The sequence below is a fragment of the Sminthopsis crassicaudata genome, chromosome 6, assembly GCF_048593235.1.
Source record: "Sminthopsis crassicaudata isolate SCR6 chromosome 6, ASM4859323v1, whole genome shotgun sequence".
Taxonomy (NCBI): domain Eukaryota; kingdom Metazoa; phylum Chordata; class Mammalia; order Dasyuromorphia; family Dasyuridae; genus Sminthopsis; species Sminthopsis crassicaudata.
In genome coordinates, this window is record NC_133622.1 from 1,405,315 (window position 1) to 1,418,910 (window position 13,596).

The 13,596-nt window shown below is 41.2% G+C and overlaps 1 protein-coding gene across 10 annotated transcripts in view; it reads left to right on the forward strand.

Moving 5' to 3' along the window:
* The window catches only part of CRMP1 (collapsin response mediator protein 1), a 71,403-nt gene that overhangs the window by 42,434 nt on the left and 15,373 nt on the right, over positions 1–13,596 (forward strand). For all 10 annotated transcript variants that reach the window (XR_012483288.1, XR_012483290.1, XR_012483289.1 and 7 more), the window contains exons 4-7: positions 5,207–5,371; positions 8,236–8,297; positions 9,504–9,584; positions 12,713–12,781. Coding sequence is in view for 4 of the 10 variants with exons in the window: in XM_074274146.1 (XP_074130247.1) it covers positions 5,207–5,371; positions 8,236–8,297; positions 9,504–9,584; positions 12,713–12,781 (377 nt within the window). In the remaining 6 variants the exon portion in view is untranslated. The remainder of the gene's footprint in view (positions 1–5,206; positions 5,372–8,235; positions 8,298–9,503; positions 9,585–12,712; positions 12,782–13,596) is intronic.

Sequence of the window (13,596 nt, forward strand, 5' to 3'; positions counted from 1 at the left end):
TTAGCCCCAGCATAGTGTCACCTAGTGATAAACTGAGATGAAGATTTGATGTCGGTTCCTCCAGCTCTGAATTTGTGTGTTTTCAGAAGTCTCTTGCCTCCAGTATTAGATATTTTTCTCTTTTCTCCTTGTTCCCTTTTTGCTCTGGTACTTTATGATCTTACCCTGCTCAGCATTGCCATTTATCACTTTCAAACATATTATGTAGATTAAATGAAGATATGAAATATTAAGTGGGATGAGATTGATTCGTCAGACGATTATGATTGCCCATTAAATGAAAGTGTGTTGTTTTTGCTCCAGAATTACCAGGCAGCTGGGGGTGCAGTGGATGGAGCCCTAAGTCTGGAGGCAGGAAGTCCTGAGTTCAAATCCCACTTCAGACACTTCCCAGTTGTGATAGCACTGGGCAACTGGCCTGATTTCTGTTTGCCTCAGTGTTATTAGCTGTAAAAAGAGGATAATACTAGCATTTACCTTGAAGGGTTGTAGCAAGGATCAGATAAACTGTATCTGTAACTATCCCTTAGCATAATGTCTCGCAACTAGGAGGTACAATGTAAATGTTTATCGTTCTCAGGACCACATTCGAATTACATTAATTCTTTTTATACGTGCTGCCATAGTACCAATGTACTAACAATAAAATGGACCACGAGGTTAAAGTCACTTCACACTTTTTGCCTCAGTTCCTCATGGGTAAAATGATCTGGAGAAGAAAATGGCAACCCCTCCAGTATCTTCACCAAGAAAACCCCAAAGGAAGTCACGAAGAGTTGGACATGACTGAATTGAACCAGCAATGAAGGACAAATAGCTTTTAAAACAAAAAATTCCAACCTCATAATAATTTCTAAAAGATCAATTTAGCTCCCAGAACATCTTGTTTTGATTCAGTTAATCCCTCCTTAAAGGGAAGTTCCAGTTCCATCAACTTCCCTGCTATAGATCACTGGCCAACCATTTTGGGCAGCAGCTAATTTGTTCCAGTCACCCTAGGGGGAGGGTGGGGGCTTGGAGGCCAGATTGCTTTCTGCAAAGGCAGAATTGATTGCTAGGAGATTCGGGCCCTGTCACTTGAACCATAACCTCCTGTCACTCCTTTCTGTGACGTTCTTGGACATGCTTGTTCAATCTTACACATTCTCCAAGATGACAGGAGTGGAGGAGGGGAGAAGGGGAAAGGAGGACATCTTCAGAATGGAAGAGACATTGAGCCTTATGGGGCAGCTGAGAGATGTTCATGATTACAGAGGCAAAGGAATAAAACCTTAAAGGGATACTCAGCAGACTACAATTATTGATCAATATTTATTGATTGCCTAATCTTTGAAAGGTACTAAACGTTATAAAAGATTCAGTTGAATCCAATACATATTATTGAAGGCTTGAATTATAGTGTGTTGTATTAAATATTGGGCACAATAGATTATAATATAAACCAAGACAGTCCCAGAGTACGTTGTCTCTTATAAAAATGGGGGGAAAGTAAGTGTCTAAATCAAGAACAAGCAGACATCGGAGGGTATTTGAGGAGAGTGAGAGTGTTTCTGACTGGAGGGGAATCAGGAAACTCTTCATGAAAGGAATTGGAGGAGTGAGCTTTGTATACCCTGTCTACCTCAGTTCCTCCTGGGTAAAAATGAGCACGCACACACACACACACACACACACACACACACAGAGTACATATTTTTCAGCTGGCAGTTCTTGGGATCTTGAATCGGTGAGCCAACAGGACATCACTAGGAAAATAGTTATTTAATAAGCACATGATTTTCCCAAAAAGGAGTGGAAGCACATGGATTTTTATTAGAAAATCTATAGCTTCATCCATAAAATGATTTACACAAACAGAAAATTCATTTTTAGAACTATAACTTCAAGGTTGCAGATATACATGGATTCTTTCAAAGGCATTGAAGAAATATGTTTTGCTTTTCTATGCATATTTGTTGCAAGGAATTGTTCTTTCTTTTTCTCAGTGGAATGAAAGATGGAAGGAAAAGAAAATAATTTATTTTTTTAATTCAACAAGTAACATTTAATTAAAAAAAGACAACTTGAGGAGTTAGTTCTCTCTTCTTCTTCCTTCACTTCCCCATTTATTGGAAAAATCTCTTTAAGGTCAAGGGAAGCTTTCTTTCTTTCTTTCTTTCTTTCTTTCTTTCTTTCTTTCTTTCTTTCTTTCTTTCTTTCTTTCTTTCTTTCTTTCTTTCTTTCTTTCTTTCTTTCTTTCTTTCTTTCTTTCTTTCTTTCTTTCTTTCTTTCTTTCTTTCTTTCTTTCTTTCTTTCTTTCTTTCTTTCTTTCTTTCTTTCTTTCTTTCTTTCTTTCTTTCTTTCTTTCTTTCTTTCTTTCTTTCTTTCTTTCTTTCTTTCTTTCTTTCTTTCTTTCTTTCTTTCTTTCTTTCTTTCTTTCTTTCTTTCTTTCTTTTTTTCCCTGAAGCTGGGGTTAAGTGACTTGCCCAGGGTCCCACAGCTAGGAAGTGTTAAGTGTCTGAGACCATATTTGAACTCAGATCCTCCTGAATTCAAGGCTGGTGCTTTACCCACTGCACCACCTAGCTGCCCCAGGAATGCTTTCTGATTCTGTATAGAAAGTCAGCCCAAGTAACTATCTTTTATTTATTCAGTCTTGTCAGAGAACCAATATCTCATGGCTGATGGTGGATTATAACACCTCCAAAGAGGCTGGCTTTCAGACTGCTGCCTTTTTTTGCAGCCTTCCCCTTCTCTAGAGTCCAATTATCTTCCCCTCCTTGGTCAGTATGACACAAGATAAGGCCTGGTAAGTGTCACATGAGCAGCGTAGGGTACCCGTGCTGTGAAAATTCATAGGTGGGGAGGTCCTGAGAACTGCTGTTCTGACAGGAAGTCTTCTTCACTAAGGCACGAAGTAGTTCCGGAAGAAAAAGTAGAATTTATAGGGGATTGTGTTTCAGTTACAGGGATGGAATTCTGGGAAAGTGTGCAGCCTTCATTGGGCCATCCGCGAGAATGTCCAGTTTCTGCAGTGGGAATGCCCAGCTTGTGCAGCGGGCACGCCAGCGGGGCTGTCAGAGGGAGAAAGGGAAGTGGAAGCCAGAATATGGAGGTCAGATAATGCCAGTTTCAGGGACTTGGAGTCTAGCCTTGAGTTCCATTTCACAGCCAAAGCCAGGGGGAAAGAGCTCTCTACATTTGTTGCTTCTGCTTTCTCACTCTCCACTCACTTCTCAATTTTAGAAATCTGGTTATGACTCCATCAGTAAACTCTGTATCTCTGAGACTGCCTGGCATCTCTGAATTGTTAAGCATGGTGTCCTTTGCCAGTTCCCAGCCTTCCCCTCCTCTGGAGATTTTTGTTTCTGTTATCACCCGTCTTCCTGAACCCTCAGCTTTCATGAAGCTCCATAGTCTCTTCTAGGTTTCTTCCAGACGGACTGATCTTTTCTATCTCGTTTGTTCAATGATTTAGCACCCCCAACCATGAGGGTCCCTCAAAGCTCTAACTTGGGATGTCTTCATACATGTATATGTGGTACAGACACACACACACATATATATGTATCTGTATAGAGGTGTATGTGTATAGATATATGCATATATGTGCATATATATGCATGTGTGCCTATTGTGTGTGTATTTTTTTTTCAGAGGAGTAGAAGGTAGAAGAAAGAAAATAGATTACTTTTCAATAGAAAAATAAAATTTAATATAGAAAGCAACTTGGGGGAGGCTGTTTCCCTCCCCCTTTCCTTTTGTTGGGCAGATAAAGGCGGTGATCTCATTTGTACTGGGGATCTCATCAGCTCCCAAGGTTTGAGTTGTCATCTATATGTAAATGTCCCAATTTACATATTCTACTCTAATTTGGTATGTGAACTTTGCCCTGCGTTACCATCTCTACTTGGAGGACCTGTATTCATCTGACAGCCAAAGAGTCCAGAACCATATTTATTATCCTCCCACTAAGCCCCTCCCTCTTCCACACTTCTCTATTATTTGAGGGTACCACCATCCTTTCCCCCAGATCTGTAGTCTGTCAGTCATCTGACTGGGATCTTTTTCTCATCCCCCTCCCCCATAGCCAGTCAATTTTGTAGTGTCATCAATCCTATCCCCATTTATTGCATCGGTTCTTTTGTCTCTACTCACTTGGCCACCACCATGTTTCAGACCCCCATCGCCTCTAATTTGGACTGTCGCAAGAGCCTCCGAATTGGTCTTCCTGCTTACAGATATCCAGCTGCCTATAATCAGCTGTGAAAATAACTTCACTAAATCGGAAGGATGAACACATCACGCTGCACTTAAAAACATTTCAATGCTTACTGGTGCCTGTAAATAAAACATGAACTCCTCAGCCTGTCTCTGGAAGCACTCCCCCTCTTGTTGCAGCCTTCCTTCCAGACATTTCCCATGGTTCCCAACAAGCACAACGTGGACCAGATAAAGTGGATTTCTTCCTGTTCCTGGTGTCTGTGTGCATGCTATCTGTCCCCCATGGCTGACTACTTCCTTACCTAACAGCACTTAGTAGTTTCTGAAATACCCCTTAGGCTGGCAGCTGAATGGCACGGAAGATAGAGGGCGAGGCCTGGAGTCAGAAGACTCATCTTCCTAAGTTCAAATCGATCCTCAGACAGTTCCTAGTAGCTGTGTGACTCTGGGCAGGTCACTTAACCCTGCTTTTCTCAGTTTCCTCTTATGTAAAATGAGCTGAAGAAGGAAATGCAGATCACTCCACTATCTCTGCCAAGAAAACCCCAAAAGGAGTCATGAAAGGTCCAAGAGGATTGAACAACCACAAGAAGTATGCCCCATTAGAGTGTAAGTGGCTCGAGGGCCATGATTTGTCGTTTGGTTTTTCTTTATAATTTTTTGAGGTCTTTAACTTCTTGTTATTGGATTGTTTCAGTCCTGTCTGACTCTTTGTGGCCCGTTTTGGCCTTGTCTTGGCAAGGATACTGGAGTGGTTTGCCATTTCCTTCTTCAGATCATTGGACAGATGAGTAAACTGAGGCAGACAGGGTGAAATGATTTGCCCAGAGTCTTGCAGCTAGTTAGTGTCTGAAGCCAGGTTTGATCTCATGAAGATGCTTTTTCCTCACTGCAAGCCCAGTCGTCCGAGCCATATAGCTTTTCAGACCCCCACCCCTTTCCCTGCACTGGATGCTCTGTGTACTGGACTGGCTTGGACCGTTCCCTTCTTCTGCTCTTCTAGTTGACCACGTCCTCCCCGAGCCCAGGGCCAGCTTGCTCACCACCTTTGAAAAATGGCACGAGGCTGCGGACACCAAGTCCTGCTGTGATTACTCTCTCCACGTGGACATCACCAGCTGGGACGATGGGATCCGGGAAGAGCTGGATATGCTGGTGCAGGACAAAGGTCAGTCAGTGCCCCGGGTAGATTTCCTCCCCTACCTCGGGCCTCATGTGGTGGCCCTTTGGAGTGTACAGAGTACCCAGGTCGGGATGGCCGGGCCAGTCTCGGTGTTACTGTTGCCCACCACTTATACATATCATTATACACACACACACACACACACACACACACACACACACACACACACACCATACACACACACACACATACACAGACACACACACAGACACACACACATACACACACACACATACACACACAGACACACACACACACACATATATATATATATGTTATATATGTATGCCCATCATTATACACATATGGGCCCGTCTGTGGGAATGTGTGTATTTGCATAGAACATAATGGACTGTAAGCTCTAGAATGGCCCATTGGGCATGTGTGTTTTTAGCTCCTTGAGGACAGGACTGTTTCACCTCTTTTATGTTCCCAGTCTTAGCACACTTCCTTGCACATAGTAGGTACTTGATAAATGCAGAGAAATTTGACTTCTGGGAGAGAAAATTGTTTTTAGATGGTGTTAGAAACCTCTTCCAACTGTGACATTCTGTGCTTCTATCCTTCTTTTCTAGACGGAAAAGGTTAATTCTGTGAGGGAGCTCCTGTTATATTTGTGGAGCTGCAAAGAATGGGAGCATTTTATTAAGTTTAAAAGGGATTGATCTGGAGACGATCATTTCTCCAGGCAGCTTAAGTGGATTCCTCATCTTGTCTCCCTTCGCTATCTGTCTTTCCAGGGACCACCCCAGAGTTTTAGATTGGATTGGTTTCAAATGAAGTAGAATTCCTTAGGGACGGGTTGTAATGGATGTCAAGTACAACACTTTCCATTCATTCCCTTGGCCCCAGAGGGGGTGTCTGTCTCCCTACTTGAGCTCCCTTTCTGCCTCACCGGCCAGTGCACTTCCCACTACCATCTTGTGCCTTGTTGGGCCCGGCCTTCTGTCCTCAGGGACCTCTGGCCAAGTGGCACTTCAGCATGTTAACGTGGGTAGCTGACCTAGGAGCTGGCCGACATTCAGGAAGTGAGACGAGCAGTCTGGGTGGCTGAGAGGGCTTGGCCCAGGCCCAGGGCTGGATTTAGAAGTCCCCCTATGTTTGGGGAGTGGGAGGGATTGATTCAGCACAAAGGAATGGCTAATAACTAAAGTGTGACTGATGGCAGTAGTCCAGCGGGAGCTCCCAGCCACTCACCTTCACCTCACCTGTGCCCATAATGCTCCTGGCGACTGCACTGGATACGTTCCGAGCATGCACTCTGGGTGTTTCTAGGTAGGTTCTAGGTGCTAGAGGAGACTTTGGTGTGATACACTCTCAACAGTCTCCTGAAGGACCCACAGTGGAAATCAAATATACGAGAAGAGAGGGAGCTGGGAGCTGGGGGAAGCAGAGAGCCCAGTGCGAGCCCCAGTTTTGCTGCTTTTGGCTTCCAACTTGCCACTTGTAGTCTGGACCTCAGTTTTCTGTCAAGTCAAAGGGATGAATTTGATTAGTGGTTTTTTGTCTGGTGATGTTTTCTTCCCCAGCCCATTTTACAGATGAAGAAACTGAGGCAGTTAAGTGAGTTGTTCATGCTGTCTCAGGCAAGATTTGAACTGATGAAAATGAGTTTTCCTGGCTGCAGGCCATGCACTCTTGCACTAGAAAAGCTTTTTCTGAATATAGAAACAAAAGAGAACATCAAAGAATCCTAGGAACTACAAGAACCACAAAGAGCAAAAGGAAGAAGAAAGAACATTTCATTTGCAATTGGAAAACCTGGGTTCAAATCCTCTTTCAGTTAATTATTCTCTGTTTGACATTTGGGCAGACAGAATGAAATCCCCTAGCTGAAAAGACCAGACAAGAGATGAGCTCTAGGCTCTTCTAGCCCCAAATATTATAATTCTGTACTTTTTCCTGTACAAAAATAACCCACAAGAAAGCAGGGAATTTCCCAATTTAGGTCCAACAGAGGTCCCAAGGGTGCATTGTGGGAAAAGATAATTAGGTCTAGCCTCATCCACAGATCTCATCCCAAACCTTTGGACCGAGTGCCTCTTCTAGTCTAGCTTCCCTTCTACCATTTCTCTTATTGTGTCTGTCACTTATTCATTTGTCCAAATGCTTCTGGATTTTCCTCTATTTCCTACTGAATTTGCCTAGGAAAAAAATGACTTTTCACCCATCTCTAAATGAAATGGGGATTTCCTTCCGTTATTGAAAACCAGTGACTGAGAAGAGCAGCAGAAGCTACATCAGACTGTCAGAGTGTTAGGACACAGCAAGATTAAGAAGCTTATGACATATTTCCTAAGCTTATGACCCTTAGTCTTGGTTCTCTCCCTGAGACGTGATGTAGCATAGGGGAAGGAACACTACTGAACATAGCTTTAACATTTGGATTGCACCCATTTGCTCCACTATGTAACTGAGTCACTCTATGAGCTTCATTTGACTCATGTGTAAAATGGACATATAACTTTCCCTTTCTACCTCAAAGGATTGTTATTGGGGGGGTTGTCTATTTGTATGTACATATAATGTGTAATGCAGAGATAAATTATTGTATTTATTCTTATGAAGCCATTTGTAAGATATATAAATATATGCTCTTATTAATTGCCTAAAACTTCTCTATGCAGAACCATTCCACTTGTGCCCATATCCTCTCTTAAATGAATGAAAGCCCCTATCTCTGCTGCCTCACCCTACAAACCCAAATCTCTCATGACCTTCTGGCAAAGTTTAAAGCTTTCCATGTCTCTACTTCCCACTTTTTACCAAGAAAAAGATCCCCTATGTCCTCTACACCTAGCTTGGAGATTAACTGATGATGAAAATCTCTCTTTTTTGTTTTGGAACAGGTGTTAACTCTTTCCAAGTCTACATGGCGTATAAAGATCTGTACCAGATGTCAGACAGTCAGGTACTTATCTCCTCTCCGTACAGGCTCTCCAGAGCCAAATGTGAAACGTTCAGCTTGAGCATTTATTTACACCTTGGAAATATCAATATTATGAAGCAGGACTTGATTTATTGTTTTATTGATTGATTAGACTCAGAAAGCGATGGAGTAAATAAATATTGATCATTCAAAGTAAACTTAAAAGAATATCATGAATTTTCGGATGACTGCTATTAAGCATTTACCAGGACCTCCCTAGTCAGACATGTTTGACTTCTGAACGTATTTCTTATTCCAGAGGAAATTGACTGTGATTGACTGTCCTCCCTCTCTCTCCTTTCATTAGGAGGTTAAAAGTGGGAAGGATCAACATGAATGCTCAGTGTCTTGTTTTTTTGCTTGTGATCACGGAAAATCGCACTCAGTCACTTCTTTATTACCAGTAGACATTATTTGTACAACAAGACAATTTTCACTTTTGTGGTTCCTAGTCACATACTGACTCCATCAATTAACAGAATTTATTAAGTGCCTGCCATCTACCCTGGCTTGTGTTAGGAACTGAAAAGAATAGGTGGTTGTAGTGAGTGAGAGGGATACAGCGCAGAGCTGGGGAGCCTGGCAGGCCCCCGGTAAACTGCCGATTCAGAGGGCAGCTTGGTCGGACTCTTCCCCGACTCACGCATCTCTATGGCCATCTCTGATGCTCTCCCTGTCTGAACTGCCAGGACCGAGTGCAACAGTCCCAATGACGTGTAAGGGCATAGGGTTAGCAGCTTCCCCTGTCGGGGGGTTTAGCCAAGAATCTGGTTGCTTCTGGCTGTCAGTCACCCAAGCACCGACCTTATTGGCAGTCATGTTTAAATGCTTTGCCCAGTGTGATACGGCGGGTTCAGTTTGCCTTGGCTTAAGCTTGCTGATTTTGTGAAGATCAGATGACATACTTAGGGAAAGCACTATGTCAACCTCAAAGAGCTACCTTAATGTCAGCCAGTTGCCATAATCAGCTTATTTCAGAACTCTTTCAGTAAATCTGCCTAGAACTTTCTCAAAATATGCTCCACTTAGAACAAAGAACTCAGATATGGAGAAACAGTACAATTAAGACCATACTCCTGAAGGAATTGAAGGAGAAAAATCACTTTTTGTTGTCAATCATTTCTAAACAACACAACATTTTGACCAGATGATTTTGGCTTGGGCTCATTCTTGCTTGTTGCTCTACAGCTCTATGAGGCGTTCACATTCCTGAAAGGCCTTGGAGCGGTCATCTTGGTCCATGCTGAAAATGGAGATTTGATAGCTCAGGTAAGTAAGGAATGGGCTTGTTTCCTCATCCCCGCTAAAAAAGTCAGGCTACCTAATATGTGCCAGAAACCAGCAGTGGAAGGTGAAGACAAAAATCCAGAGAGTTCTCATCCTCATTTGGCTTGTATTAATGGGGGAGGAAATAAAAGTAATGAGACAGGTTCCCAAATTAGTATATACAGGGAATGACATGAGTTCTAATCCTAGCTCTACCATCCATCACCTGCCTGACCCTGGCTGTGTTCTTTTCCCTGAGTATCTACTTCCCTGTCTGTAAAAGGGAATTACAGAGTGGATTCCAGGGTTTATCTAAACTGCCGGGGCTGAGGTGCAATGAATCCAAGGAAGGAAGGGCAAGGACATGGTAGTTACCATCTTTTCCTGGCCAGGGTTTTGCCCAAGAAGTACTTTGAATCCCGTTTCAGGATAAGTGGTGGGTAATGTGGTTTTAAGCATTTTTAAAAGGTTTTTTATTGGTATTGCTTTTCATTGTTTTTAATTTCCAAGGAAATACTGCTCTTCGCTAAATATAATCATTTTTTCAACCTCTTTATCATAAATTAGAAACCCAAAGCCAACAGAGATTCTTTTACCAATTTCCCCTTTTTATGGTATTAATAGTTTGTTTAAATATCATGTGAAAGAAGTTTGCATTCAATGCTTTTTACTTCCAATTTGATGGTGATTTTGAACTGTTGAATAACAAGTCAAAGTCCTGCTTATTCACCAATAACATCTTTAGAAATGATGCCCATTTGTTTCCTGTTCTAGCTAATTTCTGTTTCGGTGATGTCACTCGGTGTTTATGACCCAACTTCCCATTTTCTTGGGAAAAATTGTTATATTAGCTTAAACAACTGAGGAATCTTCATGGCTCTGATCTTTATTGTTACTTTATGTAAAATCATGTTTTTCAAAATCTTTCCTCCATTGTCCCCTTTGCATTGAATCCTAAAGATGTGTCAGTTAAGTATGAAGAGACTTGAAGGGCCCTTCCCAGGCTTTCCTTGCCTCCTCATCCTCTGTTAATACTTAAAATACAATTATCTTCAAAAGGGTCTTTTGTTCTCCTTTTTTTTTTCTTATATTCATCATGAACATGATCATGTGAGTGTTCATCCTTTTCAGTTGTATGGGATCAAAAGAATTAAGAGTTCAAATTCTCGCTCTATTGTTTATTACAGTATTTCCTTGGAACAAATTTCAATTCCTGCAGGCCTTAATTTCTTAATTTAAAATAAAGGATGCCAACGTTGGTTTTATATTTCATCATGCATATAGAATTCACAAGGAGCATCCTACCAAGGAATACTTGGACGTCTTACTTTTTAAGACAGGGTGTTTCTTATTTCCTTTGCACAAATGATAAAAAAGAATGTGCATACACATATGTATGTGTTATACACTTTGTTATATATGATATATATGTTTTATATATATATATGTATATATATATATATATATATACTTGTGGATGGGTGTATAGACATGTACATGTATACTTACATATAAGCAGACAAACACAAACTCCACTAACTCCTTAGATTCACTTCCTTATTTTCTGGTTTCAAGTGTAACAATATCAGTAGGATTACATTTCCCCAATAGTTTGTCACATCAATTAATGAAGTAGTTCATAATGTAGTAAAAATGAAAGAATAATATAGCAAGATGTTAATTTGTCCCAAGTTTATCTCCATCTGAACAACATTATGGAATGAGAACAAAATAACAACCACAGTAATAACAAAATAACAACAAGGAAAGTAGTAGCAAGAGTAGCAATAATTGCAGCAGCAATAGCAGTAATAATAGTAATAGCAGCAGCAGTAGTAATAGTAGTAGTTGTATGAGTAGTAATAGCAGCAGCAACAATAGCAACAGTAATAATAATAATAGTAATAGCAGCAGCAGTAGTAATAGTAGCAGTGGTATGAGTAGTAATAGCAGCAGCAACAATAGCAACAGTAGTAATAATAATAGTAATAGCAGCAGCAGTAGTAATAGTAGTAGTTGTATGAGTAGTAATAGCAGCAGCAGTAGTAATAGTAGCAGTGGTATGAGTAGTAATAGCAGCAGCAACAATAGCAACAGTAGTAATAATAATAGTAATAGCAGCAGCAGTAGTAATAGTAGCAGTGTTATGAGTAGTAATAGCAGCAGCAACAATAGCAACAGTAGTAATAATAATAGTAATAGCAGCAGCAGTAGTAATAGTAGTAGTTGTATGAGTAGTAATAGCAGCAGCAGTAGTAATAGTAGCAGTGGTATGAGTAGTAATAGCAGCAGCAACAATAGCAACAGTAGTAATAATAATAGTAATAGCAGCAGCAGTAGTAATAGTAGCAGTGGTATGAGTAGTAATAGCAGCAGCAACAATAGCAACAGTAGTAATAATAATAGTAATAGCAGCAGCAGTAGTAATAGTAGTAGTTGTATGAGTAGTAATAGCAGCAGCAGTAGTAATAGTAGCAGTGGTATGAGTAGTAATAGCAGCAGCAACAATAGCAACAGTAGTAATAATAATAGTAATAGCAGCAGCAGTAGTAATAGTAGCAGTGGTATGAGTAGTAATAGTAGCAGAGGTATAAGTATTAATAGTAGCAGTAGTAATAGCAGCAGTAGCAATAATAATAGTAATAGCAGTGGCAGTAGTAATAGTAGTAGTGGTATGAGTAGTAATAGTAGCAGAGGTATAAGTATTAATAGTAGCAGTAGTAATAGCAGCAGTAGCAATAATAATAGTAATAGCAGTGGCAGTAGTAATAGTAGTAGTGGTATGAGTAGTAATAGTAGCAGAGGTATAAGTATTAATAGTAGCAGTAGTAATAGCAGCAGTAGCAATAATAATAGTAATAGCAGTGGCAGTAGTAAAATCAGTAGTGGTATTAGTAGTAATAGCAGCAGCAGCAGCAGCAATAGCAGCAGTAGTAATAATAATAGTAATAGCAGCAGTAGCAGTAATAATAGCAGTGGTATGAGTAGTAATAGCAGCAGCAGCAATTGTAATAATAGTAGCAGTTACCTGAAAGTAAGTGGCAGAAAAACTGAAAGAAAATAGGATGCAGTTTGTGCAGTTCAGCCTCATGAGAAGCTTGAGAAGAGATTTCTTTTCTTTTGTCTTCCAGGAACAAAAACGAATCTTAGAAATGGGGATTACGGGTCCCGAAGGACATGCTCTGAGCAGACCTGAAGAGGTAATGAAATGTCGTTTCCCTCCCATTGGAAAAGGATATTTTTCCTCTCACATACACCCAAGACAGTCTCTCGGCCTGCTTTTCTCCGTTGGCATTTGTGATAAGAACTGGTTGGCAAAACTGGCAAGCTAGTGGAGCCCATCTTCTGCTAGACCTCTCCGGGCCTCTACCAGTATTCTGAAGCCTTCTGCTGCCCATAGCTTCCCAGCTTGCCCGCCCCCTAAAACAGATATGGTTGGCACATATTTCTATGCTCTTAATAATAACAACCCTTAATTAGGCACCTTTTGTGTACAGAGCTCGGCAGGTAGACAGACACAAAGTTTAGACAATAACTGCAGTTTTCCTGGAATTTAGAATCTACAGGGAGGGTGTGATATAAACCGGTACCTAAAAGATGCAGCTTCAATTCAAATGTGAGAAGCATTTACTAAGTGTCTGCTCTGTGCAGAACAAGCGTGCGAGCTGATGAGGGAGCAGAAAAGTTTGGTTTCCTTTCTGCCCTGAGTACAGAGTATGATAACCCAGAGACATCTAAGATAGAATGGATCAGTCAATTGATCAGTAGACATATTAATAGATAATGTGTATGTACATTCACACTCATACATTACATGCTAAGAAGTATGGAGCAAAGTAACAGATGAAACCCAAAAAACAGCAGCATGGCCACTTGGAGGAGAGCACCCCTCCTTTTCACCAGGAGAGCGCCCGTTTCCTGGGTCCCCTTCCCTCGCAGGCCCGCTCTCCTTGGGGATGACAGATGACAATGCAAACTCCTGTAGCTTGGCAGGGAGAACCCCAGGCCAGGAGTC